The sequence below is a fragment of the Mirounga leonina genome, unplaced genomic scaffold (assembly GCF_011800145.1).
Source record: "Mirounga leonina isolate KUSES-001 unplaced genomic scaffold, KU_Mleo_1.0 Mir_104, whole genome shotgun sequence".
NCBI lineage: Eukaryota > Metazoa > Chordata > Mammalia > Carnivora > Phocidae > Mirounga > Mirounga leonina.
This window is the reverse complement of record NW_023270231.1, coordinates 6949375-6967154: the sequence shown is the minus strand read 5'-3', so window position 1 is coordinate 6967154 and position 17780 is coordinate 6949375. Positions and strand designations below refer to the sequence as shown.

The 17780-nt window shown below is 35.4% G+C and overlaps 1 protein-coding gene across 2 annotated transcripts in view; it reads left to right on the top strand.

Annotated features, from left to right (window-relative positions):
• The window catches only part of GABRB2 (gamma-aminobutyric acid type A receptor subunit beta2), a 234961-nt gene that overhangs the window by 64381 nt on the left and 152800 nt on the right, over nucleotides 1–17780 (top strand). For both annotated transcript variants that reach the window (XM_035013747.1, XM_035013741.1), the window contains exon 4: nucleotides 10400–10620. In XM_035013747.1, coding sequence (XP_034869638.1) covers nucleotides 10400–10620 — 221 coding nt within the window. The remainder of the gene's footprint in view (nucleotides 1–10399; nucleotides 10621–17780) is intronic.

Sequence of the window (17780 nt, the reverse complement as noted above, 5' to 3'; positions counted from 1 at the left end):
TACAACAGATAGTACCCTACAGTCCCTCTGATTACCTTGGGCTTCTCAGTAGTAAGGTATACACTCTGCCAAAACCAAAGCTATTTTAATCATTCTGCAGGGTCAGAGGGAGTTGAGGCAATCACCTTTGATGTAAAATTGAGTCTCTCTGTGTCTTTTCAGGAAGATGTTCATATATACACAACTTTAGTATTCAAATCCCAGAGAATTCTCAGGGATCAACATTTACCTTTTCCCCTCGAGAAATAACTGATGTATGCCCATGATTGTTCTAGTTTCTTTGTTCTTCTATGCAAATTTGTAGATAGATAGCTAGCTAGCTAGATAGGAATATAATTTCCTCCCTCAATTTTTGGAGGGGGTGGAGTAGAATAGAAGCAATATTAGGAAATAATGACTCAAAATAAAAACTGGCAGTAAGATCAGTGTTCTAGAGGTAGCTCATTATAGTACTAAAAACATGGGCTCCATGGTCAGATTTCCCTAACCAAATCATGACTTAGAAAATTATTGACTGAGTGGCATTGGAAAATTGACTCACATCTCCATGTTTCATTTTATTCTTTCTAAGATTTTTTAATTTATTCATTACAGAGAGAGAGTGAGAGAGTGCATGAGCCGGGGAGAGGGGCAGAGGGAGAGGGAGAAACAGACTCCCTGCTGAGCAGGGAGCCCAATACGGGGCTCCACGCTAGGACCCTGGGATCATGACCTGAGCCGAGAGCAGACACTTAACTGACTGAGCCACCCAGGCGCCCCTCACATCTACATGTTTCAGATGAGTCACCTGGAAAATGGAGATAATGAAAAAATGATGATAATAACAGCAAATGTTTATAGAACAATTAACCTGAGCCAGGCATTCTACTAATCACTTTCCTTGAGTGAACTTATTTGTTAATAGGGACTATGATTTACTTTGTTTTACAGAACATGATGTCTCAGGGAAGTTAGGTAGCATGCCCAAAATCTCACAGCAGCAATAAATGGTGAATCCATCCAATGCATAACTTATAGGGCTGTTATGATGATTAATGAGATAATGCATGTAAAAAGTGTTAGCCTATGGTCAATGTTTGGTATTAAAATTGGGGAGACTTTAAAGCAATTTGAGATAAACTTACTGAATAAGAAAAAAAGCACAAAATGATAGGGAACAAATCATACATACAAAGTGTAATTTTGATGTTGATTATCTCAGGGTGAACTGAGTTCCCTATTGAGGGTGCATAATATAGTAAGATAGGGACAGAGATAACCAGTTATATTGGCTCAGTTTTTTAGCCATCCTTGGAATTAGTCTCATCAACACTGCAAAGTTTAGTCTATAATAAAATGCAAAGTGAACTAAGCAAAATAGTGGAAGAGCTCATTGTCTTGACCATGTGCATTTTAGTTTCACATACAAGAAAATAATCAGTCACTTCTGAACTTAGATTTCCCTTATGGGTGATCTTAGGTGCAGCTCTCATGTCCTGAATGTGTCTCTAGCAATTAGTCAGAGCTGCAGCCTTGTGTTTCTTCTGAAATGCTGCAATTGAACATCTGGTGTGATGGCTTCTATTAAGTCGGGGCTGAGTTTTACTCCATTACATTCTAGTTTAGGAGGTTGCAAATGTGGAAATATTGCCATGACCTATAATTGGATCACCAATTTGTGGGCTCAGATGTGGAAGACAGAGAGCATTTTAAAGAGCTAGGGATGTGGAAAGGGCTGTGTGGGAATATTTGTACTTCTCTCTGAGTTCTTTCTGCTTTGGACAGATAATTGTGTCCTTCAGAAATCCTCATTCTCAGCCCTGGGGACTTTGCTAGTAGAATTAGAGGAGCTATAAAAAACTGAAAAAACAAAACAAAACAAAACAAAAACAAAACAAAAAACAGTAGCTCTGAGGGTATTGGAAACATGTGGGAAAGGGATAGTATGAAAACTCACTCTCAAATGCCAGTAGTTGGGGAGAACAAATTCCTTAGTGGATTCAGGAGTAATGATTAGTAAGGGTGGTTAAAGAATCAAAATTTGAAACCCATAAGGACAAGTGAAGAAGTGAGAACAAGTTTTATTTTAGTGTGTCCGTGAATAAATATTTATAAGGCATCAATTATGTTAAAGACAAGATGCTCAGGTCATGTTGTGAAGAAATGATGGCATGGTTTCTGACTTTGGAGAACACAGTACCGTTTAGTTGGGGAGGTTACCCCCTCCTCTAATCAACATCACAGTAGGTAACAGTTTAATTCAACAATGCTTAAGATGCTACAAACCACCGCATTAAAGGATTCAGAGGATGAAAGTGGATGGTGGCAGAGGGAGAAGTGGGAGAGTCCTCATAAATGGGTCAGATTTGGGAAGTATGGGCAAAAGAATAAGCAAAATGGAAAGTAAGGATGTTTTGGGGAGGTAAAAAAGTTTAGTTGAAACAAAAAGTTCAGGAGAATGATTAGTTGAAGAAAAATGGAGTGACACAGAATCCTAGAACATCTGAAACTCAAAACTCTGAAAACTCTGAAGCTCTCAATTTCTGTTCACTTTGGATGAAGAAACAGAGATGCAGAGAGATGAAGTGAGTAGAACAGATCTCAAAGAGGAGTTTAGAATTTATAAACAATGAAGTCTCTTTGAAAGCTTTTTGGAAGAATCCATTGACTCAAACTCCCATTGCAGTATAGAGGGTGGTGTGTGTGTGTGTGTGTGTGTGTGTGTTCATCTCTTCTGAATATTAAACAAGGAACAGATATGAAGCCTTTACATTAATAATAAAATGAAATTTCCTAATGGTTAGTATGAAGAAGACTGATATTACTGTCAGAGGAAGAGTCTGGGATCTCCTCTTTTGGTATTTAGGGGGAAAATTAGGAATGGATTTTCACTTCTCAATGATGGCTTAGCTGTGAATTTCCCTGGGATGGAAAAATGGTTTACCACTTAAAGGTCTTACTTCTTGTGTGATTCTAGATAAAATCCCTTGATCAATACAAAGGAGATGTGTGTTTTGTTAATAGCAAGCCCAAAGGCTGAGAATTTTTCATTTATGACTGTAAGTATATTTCCTTTTCCTTTATGCTGAGCTCTAAAATATGCAGAAAGTAAAGACATATTTTTAACATTAGATTCTATTTATATAATTTAATTCAACAAGGAATTATTTATTTATATAGTTTTTGTTGTGAGTATGATATATATATGTAATGGAATATTACTCAGCCATCAAAAATAATGAACTCTTGCCATTTGCAGTGATGTGGGTGGAACTAGAGGGTATTATGCTAAGCAAAATAAGTCAGAGAAAGACAAATACCATAGGATTCACTCATGGGTGGAATTTAAGAAACAAAACAGATGAACATAGGAGTAGGGAAGAAAAATAAAATAGGATAAAAATAGAGAGGGAAACAAACCATAAGAGACTGTTAAGGAAACAAACTGAGGGTTGCTGGAAGGGCTGGGGTAACTGGGTGTTGGGTATTAAGGAGGGCACTTTATATAATGAGCATTGGGTGTTATATGTAACTGATGAATCACTAAATTCTTCCCTGAAATTAATAATACACTCACTATATGTTAACTAACTTGAATTTGAATAAAAGCAAAAAAGAAATAATTTATATTTATGAAACAAAATAATCCAGATTACAAAAGGAATTAAAAATCTCTTGTCATCTCATGATACAGAGATAGCACTGTTAATATTTATATTTTCTTTTAGATACCTTTTCCCAGTATATATGTATATATTTCAAAATGAGATCATATTGTGCATATTGTTTTGCAGTATTCTTTAAAAAAGAAAAATACATAATAATATCTTAAGAACATCTATTCATGTCAGTAAATATTTTTACAATGTTATTTTTAATTCTAGCATGTATTCCATTATATATTTGTACTCTATTGTATTTACTCAGTTCCATGCTGATAGTCTTTATTAATTTTTTTTTGTTAATACAGAAATAAGTATTTTGGAGAGATAAATGTTTGTGCATTGTCTTTCATTCAGTCTTTCACATCTTTCAATAGATAGTTCTTGTATTGTTACTCTGCTAAACTCTTTTTTAGACATGAGAACATAGTGATAAACAAATTCAAGAAAGCTTCATATTTTCATGGAATGTACCTTCTACTTGGGAGAGATGAAAAATAAAGCAAGCCAATAATAAATAGGACTAGTTAAAAAAAATGGTCGGTGCTATAAACATAATAAAAATGGAGTATGTGATAGGACTTCTGGGGTTGAGAGTAAGATGGTCAGGGAAGGGTCTACTGAGTAGGTTTGATTTTTGAGTTGAGCTCTGAGTCCCAAGGAAGAGCCAATTACACTCAAGTACATAGCTTTTCCAGTTAGTTGATTGTTAAGACAAAATTTGTAAGGCTGAAGGAGCTTGGGAGTATTTGTGAAACAGAGAAAAGGCTTAAGTAGATGAGCTTAATGCATTGAAGTGAGGGAAGAAATGAGGTTGTAGGAGGTGAGATCAGAGAGGCATGCAGAGTCTGGGTCATGTAGGAACTTTAAGGCCATGGTAGTAAGTTTGGGTTTTATTCTAAGTGCAATGAAAAGCATCCAGATGATATTAACCAAGGGAAATATGAACAGCTTTATGTTTCTACTGTCCTGTGAAGGCAAGGGTTATAAGCAAGGAGACGGTAAGAGTGGCATTATAGTCACTCACAAATGGTGGTGATTTAAACTAGATTCTTAGTCTTGGAGACAGAAAAGGAAGAGACTTTTGGTAATTGTAGATAAAGTTGTCAAAACGTACTGCTTATTTTCTACAAATATCTCTAGGAATGTAAATATCAGAGCAAAAGATATACATAATTTAGACCTCTCTACATATTCCCACGTATTCACAAGGAAATCTGTACCATTTAACAGGCAATGGTAGTTCTACTGTTTACCAGAAAGTATGCACAATATTGTCTATGTACACAGGAATAAGAAACATTCTTTGCTCTCAAGGAGGTGACAGCTTAAGATGTTGAGAATGCACTTACTATGTACTTACTGTGTCTTCCTATGGTATTTAATTAAGTATTAATTTCTACATTAGATCTAAAGTCTTTTTTTTCATTAAGGGGTAAAAACAGAAGTTATTAATTAGGGGAATAATTTGGCATCCTAATCTTTGAATTCAAACTCTTGTGTGACATTTTTTGAAAATGGAATTTCCAAGCAGAAACAATGAAAAACTTTTCTAAACATGCCCCAAATTAAAAGACTATGCCCAGAATGATAATAAAAGTGATAAATGTGCTATGTTGAACAAACTGTCATGGAGTTTTATTGACATGAAACTTGCATTGTATTTAAATTAAATTAAACTTGTGCTCATAGTTCCTAAATCACAGATTTTACTACTGCCTTAAAAAACATTAGCTCTGTCTTACAAAAGACAGAAACTCAGATTCTTAGCTTAAAACCTCAATTTTGACCTAGTATAATACATTAAAGGAAAATAACAGATGATAATAGATTAGGCACAGTTATTATTTCAGCAAGAGGTAACTAAAATAAAGCTGAAAATTTTATTTTCTTTTAAAAATATGAAAGCCTAAGCAGAGAGAGAGAGAGATCTTTCTCTGAAAATATCTAATTTAGGAGGCAAAACTATTATCTAGAAGATCTCAAGAAAAAAGATTAATCACCAAAGCTCAATATTTTAGCACAGAAACAGCAGTTATTGTCAAGCTTAGAGAATGTAGTTCCAATAAGTAAAGCAAATTAAACAACCCACACACTATCACTGATGAAAATAAGCCTTAAACCCTGATCATTGAAAAATTAACTGTTAGGTGTCTTTATGTCCTCAGATGGCAGAGTAAACACATGTGAAACCAGCCCCCTACCCCACTATCTGTTACCTCAAACAAAAAACCAAGAAAAAGGACATAAAAGGTTGGGAAATGATGTAATTACATTTATTTTTCTCGCATACATAAAGTTCCACTGATTAGAAAGGGTGAGGCCTCCAGAGAACAAAAAAGCATATGGAAAACCGTAGAGATAAATGAAGGTAGAGAGAATGCTGAAGCTTTGTAGTGGAGCAGCAAATCAGGCGCATGTATGAATATAGACCACAAAGTGCAATCTGCAGGCTTGAGATAGGAAAAGATACTGCACCCGTACATGCAGAGTGAAAGTCTATAGCTGAGAGCAGGATCCAGAACAATTCCACTAGTTTGTGAAAAGAGGTAGACAGAATGATCCTCAAGAAGATAGTTCTTATTATTTAATAATAAAACACATTAAATGGCTTATGTTGGTATTTACTTCTTTTGGTTTGTCTTTTAATAGTTAAGCATTGTCAACGGATTGAATACATCAATTCAGGTTGAGGTGAATGAAGAAAAATAGAAATCTGGAAAGCATGCAAATGACTAGAGTAATTATAGAAGGCAACCTAATAATCTTACTGCTTTCACAGTTCTAAAGTGTCTACCCCAAGAGATTTATTTATTACACAGGAAAACATTAACTGCCCAGTGAAGAAGCCTGGCAGATACAACCTTAATCAGTTGTTCAAGATTAATATCACAAGTAATGAGATATATGGACATCATTCATGTACCCCTTATATAATGCTTCTTTGGTGATATTCTTCCCCAAACTATATAAACAATCTGACCATAAGCATGCATCAGACAAACTCAAACTGAGAGACATTCAACAAAATAAATGACTGGTATTCTTTCAAAGCATAAATATCATCAAAGAGGAACTGCCACAGATTGAAGGAGGCTAAGGAGCATAAAAACTAAGTGCAAGGTGGTATCTTGGATTGGATCCTAGAACAGTAAAAGGACCTTAGTGAACAAATGGGTGGTGTTCTAATAATGTCTATAGTTTAGTTAATAGTATTACATTAATGTTACTATCCTGGTTTGATATCGTTCTGTGGTTTTGCAAAATGTTAATTTTAGAGGAAGCTGTGTGAAACTCTGTACTAGTGTGGTTTTATCTTAAGTTAAGATAAATATGAAAAGAAATTTAAAAGAAAATAGCAAAGTAAGAATGTTTTATCTGTATCTATGCCTATATCATTTACTTATATCTCTATCTGTATCTATATCTATCTATCTTGAAATATCCAAGAACAAGCAGTAAACACTCAAGCAGAAAAATATTCAGAGCATGAATAGGCAATTTGCAAAATAATAAACTTAAAACAGTTAATAAGACACAGAAATTATTTCATATGATACATTTTCTAGAAGACTAAGCCAAAAAAAAACCAGGAAAAACTTGAATCTTGGTTATTAGAAAACAAATTACAAAGATAGCAAAAAACAAATATAAGAAATATTTTAGACATTTAAAAGATTTTAAAGTGACAACATGCATTTGAACACAAAGTCAGTAAAACATTTCTCAGAATGGAATTATTTTATTCCTAGAAGCAGCCTTAGGGGCTGCCTAGTCCAGCTGCTTCATCAAACCAGTGAGGAATTGTGAGCTTATAATTACTTAGTGGGAGTCTTTTCAGCCCATCCTGATGGGACTGTTTGTCCCCCCAGTATGCACAGAAGAGACTTATTTTGTAGCATTAGTCTGCTTTTCCCCACAGATGTCAAAGCAGTTTTGTTTACCCCAATTTCTAATTTAATTAACTTTAGTTATTCTTCCGAGTTGAAAGCAGGTGCAGAAATATGAGAGGATTCACCCAAGGTCACAACAGAGGAATGAAAATTTCTAGGGTATGAACCTGGATGTGTCTGACCCTACAGACTATGTTTTCTTTAAGCAGTTTTAGATTTCATTTTTTTAAATTTACTTACATAAAAAATACACTCATTCTGGTGTACAGTTCCGTGAGTTTTGACAAATGCCTGGTCATGTAACCACCACTGCAATTAGGATGCAGGACAAGTCTATTATCCCAAATCATTCCCTTATGCTGACCTTTTGTAGTCAACCTTTTCCCCATCTTGAATCCCAGGGAACTACTAATCTGTTCTTTGCCCCTATAGTTTTACCTTTAACAGAATGTTGTATAAATGGGAGTCCTATAATATGTATCCTTTTGAATCTGGCTTCTTTTACTTAATATTCTGTATTTGAAAAATATTGATGATGTTGCATATTTCAAGAGTTTGTTCTTTTATTTATAGATTAGTTTGGGGAGATTGACATCTTAACAATACTTTTCAAATCCAGGAATATGGTATATCTCTCCATTCATTTGCTTCGGGTTTTTTGTGTGTTTGTGTTTAATGAGATAAAAGAGGGAGAAAAAATAAAACAATAAACTCACCAATGGAATGGTCTTTCTTCACATTTTGATTCCCTCCCCAATCTACATACTATTCTTACTTTGCATAGTCCTTAGGTAGGTTTTTTTTCTTTTTTTAAAAATTATTTCCAAGATATTTCGTTGTAATTAGTGAGAAAAATAGCCTGTAGTGGGCTACTGCATCTTATTCAACATTCAAAGTCAATTGGTTTTAGTTATGATTATCTAAGTCCTTCTTGCATGGTGATGCCATGGATTGAGAAGCATCCAAAAGTTATTTATTTGTTTTTATTTTTGTTTTTGTTTTTTCAGTTTGAATAAACCAGTTGTGAGACAACTTCCAAAAGGTGGGGTTGTTAAATGTAAAGGATTTACTTTTTTATGTGAATGTTCAACGGCTTTATCTTGGGTGGATGGAAGCTTGGGAGAGAGGATGGAACACAGAACCACTCTTTCTTCTTAAGTCCAATAACATTTATTTAGATTCAGGAGTTTCTTCTACTCTTGACAGTGTCATTTGATGTGTCATTTAAAAATAAATGAAGTGAAAATTGATGTGACAGCAAACTTACTAGGGTCTGTCTGGGTGCATTTCTTAGCAGGCTTTGCCTTGCTGACAAATAACAGGAGTTAACATATGGTTCTGGTTATCACAGTGGTACCATTTATTTAGCCCCAAAGAGAATACAGTTTCTGTGTCCAAACACATCTCAGCTGACTGATAAATTCCAGCACCTCCAAGCAGTATTATCTCCCCTAAATCTTAACAGGGTTTATGATCAAAGAAGCATAAATAATTTTATCTTCTAATAGAGATAATAATCAAATTTTCAATTTTTAAAATTTTGTATTATTATGTTATATTAATTACCATACATTACATCATTAGTTTTTGATGTAGTGTTCCATGATTCATTGTTTGTGTATACTTTTCCTGTTCAAACTGTTCAATGTTTTTAGCAGGTAATATATTACAAGTTATATTTTAGAATTATATAACCAAGTTAGGATGTATAAATCTCAATAAGGGTTGGAAAAACTTAGGGACTTCACAGAGATTGAGTTGTGTATCTTATACAAAAGAATGCAGATACGTACAGAACTCCAGTAGGTGTACCTTATTGTATTCATTCATTCATTCATTCACTATTTGTGCCTAGGACAGTGCTAGCTCTCAGGTTGCAGAGATGATTAATACATGATTCTGGTTTTTTCAGAAACCCTCAAGTAGAGCATTGTGAACTGATTTTAAAATAGAATGGTAATTATCTTTTGAAATGAATATTTGGTCTTTCATTAAGTCATTCAAATGAGGGTGAAGGAGCAATTACATTGTACCCATAGGCCTCTAATGGATAAAACATGTCACAATATATATGTAAATGCTTTATTCATAATATATAACTTTTTGTAATTTACAAATTGCATTTGAATTGTACATTTGTCATAACAATCTTCTGCTTAGATCAGGTATGTATTAAAAGTCCCATTTATAGTTAATGGAAATTAAGCAAAAGAAGTTGTATAAATTTACATGCTAGAAACAATTGAGAAATGCCAGATCTGGGACCCCAAGGCCAATGCTCTCTTTATAACAACTCATTGTTTCTCAAAAGCTAAGAGCCTCCTGATGATTCAGAATCCTGGGATTAAAATTCTCATGAAATACTGACTGAGCTAATATTGTTTAGCCAAGAAGCTACATAAGTCTCAGTGTAAATGTCACCTCTCCTGGGAAATCCACCTTGATTAGACTGGTTAGGATTCTCCTCGACAAACTCTGACAATTACTGCTATAACAAATTAACCACTTTTTTACAATTGCATTTGTATCCCACCTAAAACAATTATAAGTACCCCACTTTGGGAAAGACTAGTTAATTCACTAATTATTCCTTACCATCTTTCTTCCTGGGTAATATATAATAAATTTCACTAGGATATGCTCTCCTCATTTCCATATTTACAGTGCCTGCCATGGTGCCTGACAGACACATAGTGGGTGTTCAGTAAGAAAGGGTTTAATAAATTAATATTTGCCTATATGTGAATAGTATACGTTTCTAGTGTGTGGTTGTATATATTTTCTTTTCTTATGAATACTAGAGTGTTTGCCTATCTCCCAAGTCTCTTTGGGTACAAAATAACCATTTTCTTTTCATATTTACAGGATTATACCTTGACAATGTACTTCCAGCAAGCCTGGAGAGATAAGAGACTGTCCTATAATGTAATACCTTTAAACTTGACTCTGGACAACAGAGTGGCAGATCAGCTCTGGGTGCCTGATACCTACTTCTTGAATGATAAGAAGTCATTTGTACACGGAGTGACTGTCAAGAACCGCATGATACGCCTGCATCCAGATGGGACAGTTCTTTATGGCCTCAGGTTTGTAGTGTCCATTTCAAAATTGAACTTTTCCTGAATGAAATAGTTATTGATTTTTATTGGAGGGAAATATTGTGCTGTTTTCCTTATTTCTCCTTAAATTCTGTCATAAGCAGTTAAATCTCCTATCCAGTAGACATCTGAAAGCTTAGGGGAACATGTTTACAAAGGGACTTAGCCCTAGCTAAGAATAAGTTTTTCTGAATTATCTTCTAATATCAGCTGCTGATCCTAAAGCTACTTTCTTCAAAGAGTAAGGATAAACAATCAAAATAGTTGAGATATAGGGCTTCCTTAAAATGGAAAAAAAAATTGAATGCTGAATACTTGTTTGAGCGTGGCAGATGCTCTGTTTCATAAATTGCTCCTAAGCTGCATGAATTGGGTCTGGTCCTTTGATGATAGGAAGGCTTTTGTGCCTTCTTACCCTCCAAGGGGCAATCAGACTTGCAAATAAATAGTTGTTATCCCCTGTTTGTTAATAATAAATTTACACTATTCAATGTACTGTTATGTCGGAAAGTAATTGTGATGCTCTGCTGTTAAGGTGAGGATGAATTGTAAAATAAGACAGTTTCTTCTTTTAAAGATTATTTTGTATTAGAAGCAATAGATGGTTTCCTGAAAGAAAATGGAGAAAAAGATATCTATCTTACTCTGAGAAATTACATTATTATAATATAAAGTATTCCTCTGTGTTATTGGGAAGAAACTCTAAATTCTGAAACATTCAAATGTCTCTGATCAGTTCTGTTTTACACACATGTGTGGTTATCTTATCATAATAATGACAGTAGTAACAATAGTATTATTCATTCATTAGGGGATAAGGGTCAGATATTGACTTAAATGTTTTCCATGCATTGTTACAGTTAATCCTTACACAACTTCCTAAGTTAGAAATTGTTATGATCTTTATTTTCAAATGAGGAAACTGAGGCTGACATTTAAAATCACAAAGCAAGTAAGCTACAAAGATGAGAATTGAATTCAGATCCAAGTTCAGAGCCACAGGTCTTAACCACTACCCTGGGATGCTTCTCACTTCCACATTTTTCTTATCTGTCATGTCTTGTTTTCATTGTCTGATATATTCAGTGTGTGTGACTGGCACATTGTCTTAGGTGCTTATGAACCAGCTTCTTTGCTGCTCATATTTTTAGAGAGAGTGGCATTTGGCTATCAAGGGAAAGTGGGTGAGAGTGAGGCACGGAGAAGTCATGTGTGTACTCTGTCAGCCACTGGAGGTAAGGAGATAGATTGGATATGGGCAGGCTCACGTGCATGTCTTAGAAAATAGACAAACAGCAGAGAGAAAAATTGTCAGTGTCGGCAAAGATTCCACCAAAACAGTGGACTTTGAGAGCACTAATTGAAAGAATTATGTTAGCGGATACATTGTGCTAAAGTTACCACTTGGAATGAACTGTAAAACATTTAGAATCTCAAAGACCTTGATGAGAGGGTGACCATGCAGGCTGTGTGGGAGATGGGGGTTCAAAAGAGGCTGTAGTTGACACTTTTTAAGAGTTAAGCACAGAGAGTGGTCAGAATCCTGAAGAAGGCAGAAGGAGGCATAGAAATAACACCCACTTGGCAATGAATGAGGGGGAGGACTGGCAAGTGGTAAGTTTCTGCTAAACACCAGAACCAGTGCTGGAGGCATTTGCTCAGCAAATCACTTAATCTGCACAGCAGTCATGCAGAAATTACCCTGAGCTCTTCCCATTTCTGTGGAACACACACCTCGAAAGCAGAGAACAAGTTGTATTCTCCTTGGTATACCCAGCACTGACCAAGCACCTACACCATAAACACGTTCAGTAAAGTTTGTCAATTCTGCATTCATGTATGCAAAGTTGAATGGATGGGAAAATCAATAATCAGGATGTCTTTGGAATTGAGAAGAAAAGAGAGGACCAATATAGATGATAAATATGGCTTTGTTATATCATTATATAACCAGACAAAAACATGGATGACTGTTCATTCTTATCATTAAGACTGACTATATGACACTGCTGTAACTCAAATTCACAACAATGAGAAATCATCGCTCTCCTATCCCCTCTTCCAACAAAGGGTTTGAACACATCTCACATGTATGAAATTAACACTACTAGACAGAGAAGGCGTATGAATTGTAATCATTTTATCAGGTGTATTGTTAATTCTGACTTTGAAATTGATAACAAGGTTTTTCAGGAAATTTACAAGTATCCTATTCCAGTTTTTACTGATTGATCATAGAATGATTTGGTCCATGGCTAGAAATTTAATGCAGACCACATATTCTCTTCTCAACTCCAGGTTCATTTGCAATGTATAAGTAAAAGGAATTCAACTAAAATTACCATTGCTAGGGTTGGTTTCATAAAGTCTCTTTTCCTACTTACCCTTAAACTCCTCTCCCATTGAGATCCACACACATTGGCAGGGCCAAGGGGGCCAGAGAAGAGAACATTCAGAGGATCTGGGAAAGCTTCTTTTGTAGGGCTTACTTTAGTGAAATGCTCAGGTATTAAAACATAAGAAGGAGAAAGTAGTATGCAAAATATTAATGCTTGTTTAATTTTTCTTTTTGTTTTAGAAAAGGAGAAGGGGGGATGGGCAGAGAGAGAGGGAGAAAGAGACTCTTAAGCAGGCTCTACGCCCGGTGCAGAGCCCAGCGCAGGGCTCAGTCTCACAAGAGATCATGGCCTGAGCTGAAATCAAGAATCAGTCCCTTAACCTACTGAGCCACCTAGGTGCCCCAATGCTTGTTTAATTTTGTCATTGGTATAGAGGTGTTCATTTTGCTGTTCTTTCAATTTGTCTGTAGGTTTGAAAATTTTAATGATAAAATTTGGAAAAGGGAAAATGTTATGTTTCAGGAATATCTGATTCTAATATCCAGGAAATATCATTCAAGATTTAAGAGTCTGTAGCCGAGAAATGATATTTCTAATCTCTTGGAGGTAGATAATCTTCTATACATGACATCTACTTTCAGGAGCTGTGTCTGAAAATGAGGTCATCTCATTTCAAAGGATGTGTGGCTCAGAGGGTGGGATCCATGACCATAGACAACGAGGCTAAGTCATAACCCAGGAAGGAGTGGTCAGAGCCCTTCAGTTAAAACCTTGATAACCTCCTTATGAAATCAGTTGTCCTCCTGCGTGAGTGGAGTATCCTCCTCCCTTTGTGTCTGAGTGTACATAGCAGGAGCTCTGAGTACATTCATGCTGATGTATTGTGTTTGGATAGCAAAAGTTTTGAGGATAGCAATACCGCAGCCCCTCAGCAAACTTGCATTAAGGTAGAGTGGCTTTGAGGAGCTCAGGAAATGGAGACTGAGATTTAGAAATATGGACTATTTTAGGTGCTACTGTTACAGGCTAGGTTTTAATGGTTTTCATTCTGATTGGATGTTTGTTTCCCCATCACAAAAGCACAGGTTAGTAGCTTACTCTCTATTATCCCAGTGCTCTTCTGGTTGATAATTGTATTAGAGGTTCAGAGAACAAAGTTTTAATGTTGCTCAGATACACAAAGGGACACAAGTAGGCAATACAACCAACTTCCTTAACAAAGCATAATGATAGTGAAACTTGGGTTTTAGTTTGGACTTTTGTACAAACTTCTTTTTGAACCTTGAGTATCTTATCCAGGTTTTAATTTCCTTGTATATAAAACAGAGGGGTAAATTAGATGATACCAATGTTTTTACAACCCAGTCATCCTCTGAATCAATAATTAATGAATCTAAAAGAATATATAATCTAACATCAGACTAGAAAATGAAATTATATATTTGGAGTAGTAGATAATAGGTGTTCAGTGTTACTATTTAATGAATGAATGAATGTGGGGGCATTTGAAGGCTGGCAAAGGGAAAGCTTCACGTATCAAGTCAGCCATTTTATATTGTAGAATTTCACCTCAGTTATCTTTTCACAATTCAGTGAAGTAAGGCACTAGGTCTGTTGTGTAGAACCAGAAGAGTGAGCAGGTGGATTGAAGAGAATGGGAAACGTCTAGCCCAGGCATATCTAGAATGAAAAAGGAAACCACTAAAGAAAATGTGTACTGAAGTCAGTTAACCCTAGCCATTGCATTCGGTAGCACACAATCTGGAGCAAGGAAAATGGATGCCTGGCTTGAGACCCAAGTGGCATGACCACCTGTAAAAGCTGCCCTGGAGCCCCAACCCAGGGCCTCGCTTGTAGCATGCACAGAGTAATTATTTAATCCAGTATTGCACAGTTTCTTAAAAAGACTCTCCTTTTCCTCATCATGTTTCATTGTGTGTCTAGTTTCTCAACTTATTTATAAGATCTATGGGATACAGGGACACCTGGGTGGCTCAGTCAGTTAAGCGTCTGCCTTCGGCTCAGGTCACGATACCAGGGTTCTGGGATCGAGTCCCGCATTGGGCTCCTTGCTAAGCATGGGAGCCTGCTTCTCCTCCTTCCTGCCGCTCCCCCCCTGCTTATACTCTCACTCGCTCTCTCTGTCTCTGGCAAATAAATAAATAAATAAATAAATAAATAAATAAATAAATAAATCAAATCTTAAAAAAAAAAAAGATCTATGGGATACAGGAATAACTAACCAAAGTTATGAACAATGCCTTTTTGAAACTTAAATTTATAGTTTGTGGCTAAAGAATAATGAAATCTTTGAATGTAGATTCTCACCTTCACTCTTGACTGGTTGATAGCTCAATTACACCAATTTGATCGTAAAATCAAATACCTCTTGTCTTTAACAATGCTATTTAGAGATTTCTGTCAGGAGATATAGCTGGAGGAGGAAGAATATTTTCTCAGGAGTAACCCAGCTGGATAAATGGTGACAAACGACTTTCCGGTTGACGAGGCAGAAGAATTCCTAGCAATTTACAAAGGAAATATTTCAAACAGATTAACTATATATTGTTCACAAATAAGATTGGCCCAATCAAATCATTTTCAGAACACTTCAAGGGAAAATGATACAGAAAATGTAGGATTTTGTTAATGAATCCAGCTAAAGCCCTAGCAGGTAAAAATCAGGTTTAATCTGATATTGACATTATAAAGAATGTTACATAGATAGAATTTAGACTGTTATTTACTTGAAATTGGAGATATGTGTTAGATTTCAACAGTAAATGAATATTTACAATAGGCAGAAAATTAGGAGGCCTTGTCTTACAATTAATGATTCTTATAATTACTCATTTAAGTGATTTCTAAATTTTTTTCTAGCTCCCCAAATCCCATAGTCCTATGATTTTGCTAATATATGGCACATATATTTTTAAATATATATACTCCCATCTCATTATGCATACAGCAGTATTTAACATGATATTTCAGTTATTTCACAATTATATTTATCTACTTGAAAAAATCTGATTAAGAAAACAAAATCAGGGGGCACCTGGGTGGCTCAGTTGTTAAGCGTCTGCCTTCGTCTCAGGTCATGATCCCAGGGTGCTGGGATCGAGCCCCACATCAGACTCCCTGCTCCACGGGAAGCCTGCTTCTTCCTTCCCATTCCCCCTTCTTGTGTTCCCTCTCTCACTGTGTCTCTCTCTATCAAATAAATAAATAAAATTAAAAAAAAAAGAAAACAAAATCATTACATTTTGGTATACAAGAAAACCTGAATTATCAAATGATGACATCTTTTTTGAATATAGCAATGTACATTTTGTTAACATTTAGAATCTGAATCCAAATTGGACTGCATATTATTATAAGCATTATCATAAGCATTTTATCACATATTAAAAACTCTTCAACAAACATAATGAAGACAAAACACTTTTCCTATCAGGAGGTGATGCACATTTATTATTAAAAATTTAGAAAATGCAGTTATGAAAATAAAATTACCCTTAATTCTACCACCCAGAGATAACCACTACCTGTACCTTGCTTTATAGTCTTCCAGATACTTTTCTAGTAAAAAAGCATATAGGGAGTTTTTTATAAAAGCAGATTTACATTATACAAACTATTTTGTGATTTGAATTTTTTTCTATAACAATGGATATATCATAAACATGTTTGCATGTCAACAAAACCCTCCTCCCTGTCATTGTTTAGCCATTATGGGACATATTTGGGATATATTTCTTTATCCCATATAGGATATGGTTTAAGGTTTTGATATATAAGGTGAGAAATATGTGGTTGTTGCTATAAAATATAGGACTACCATTTAAAATTTACTTATTATTTTAGTGACAAAGCTATTTGTGGCACAATTTATAATCTTTTAGTTGTGCTGTTATACTTTGTAGTCTCATTGGTTAAATAAATGGCTCTGGAGATGTACTGATGCTGGTTTTATTAGGCCAGTTCTTATAGAAAGAATGACTTAGTCTTTCAGTAATAGCTGACCCATCTAAAAATAGCTGTTTGTCTTTTGATGTGAGGGGGAGGCCTTGACTTCAAATGCCCATACACCTCCCATATGTAACATTAGATCAAAAACATGTCACTTCTGATTAAATATTCACATTCTTAAAGAAAAATTCAGCAGGAAGCAGAGGCAATTCAACCACCTCCTGCTATGTATGTTCTGTTATTGGGAAAATGGCAAAGGATAATGTTAGCTTATAATGAATTTAGACAGGAAGGGTTTCATTAATTTTGCCTTCTTCTTCTGTTCCTAAAGTTTTACCACAGGATATTAAACAAGCAAATAATCAAGTAGCCATCCTTCACTGAAATGTAGTCTATCAAATAATAAAATATCAATTTTTACTCAGATTTCCTAATTGATTTAATGCATTTTCATAGAGATAGTAATTGCATTTTGTCAAGCAGAAAAACAGAAATTTTATTAAGAATATCAGTCGTCATGGCCAGAGTATGAGACCCTGCTCTCTAGATTTTCTTAGTCTTCTAAGAAGGAAAAATCATCTTCATCTACCTCCCCCTCTTGGGGAAAAAGTGCATACAATGATACTGTTTTATAAAATATCCTCTCTAAAGAGCTGTAAATAATTTTTAAATAAATTTCTTGGGGCTCCTAGGTGGCTCAGTGGTTAAGCGTCTGCCTTCGGCTCAGGTCATGATCCCAGGGTCCTGGGATCGAGTCCCACATCGGGCTCCCTGCTCAGCGGGGAGGCTGCTTCTCCCTCTGCCCCTCACCCTCCACTCATCCTCTCTTTCTCTCCAAAT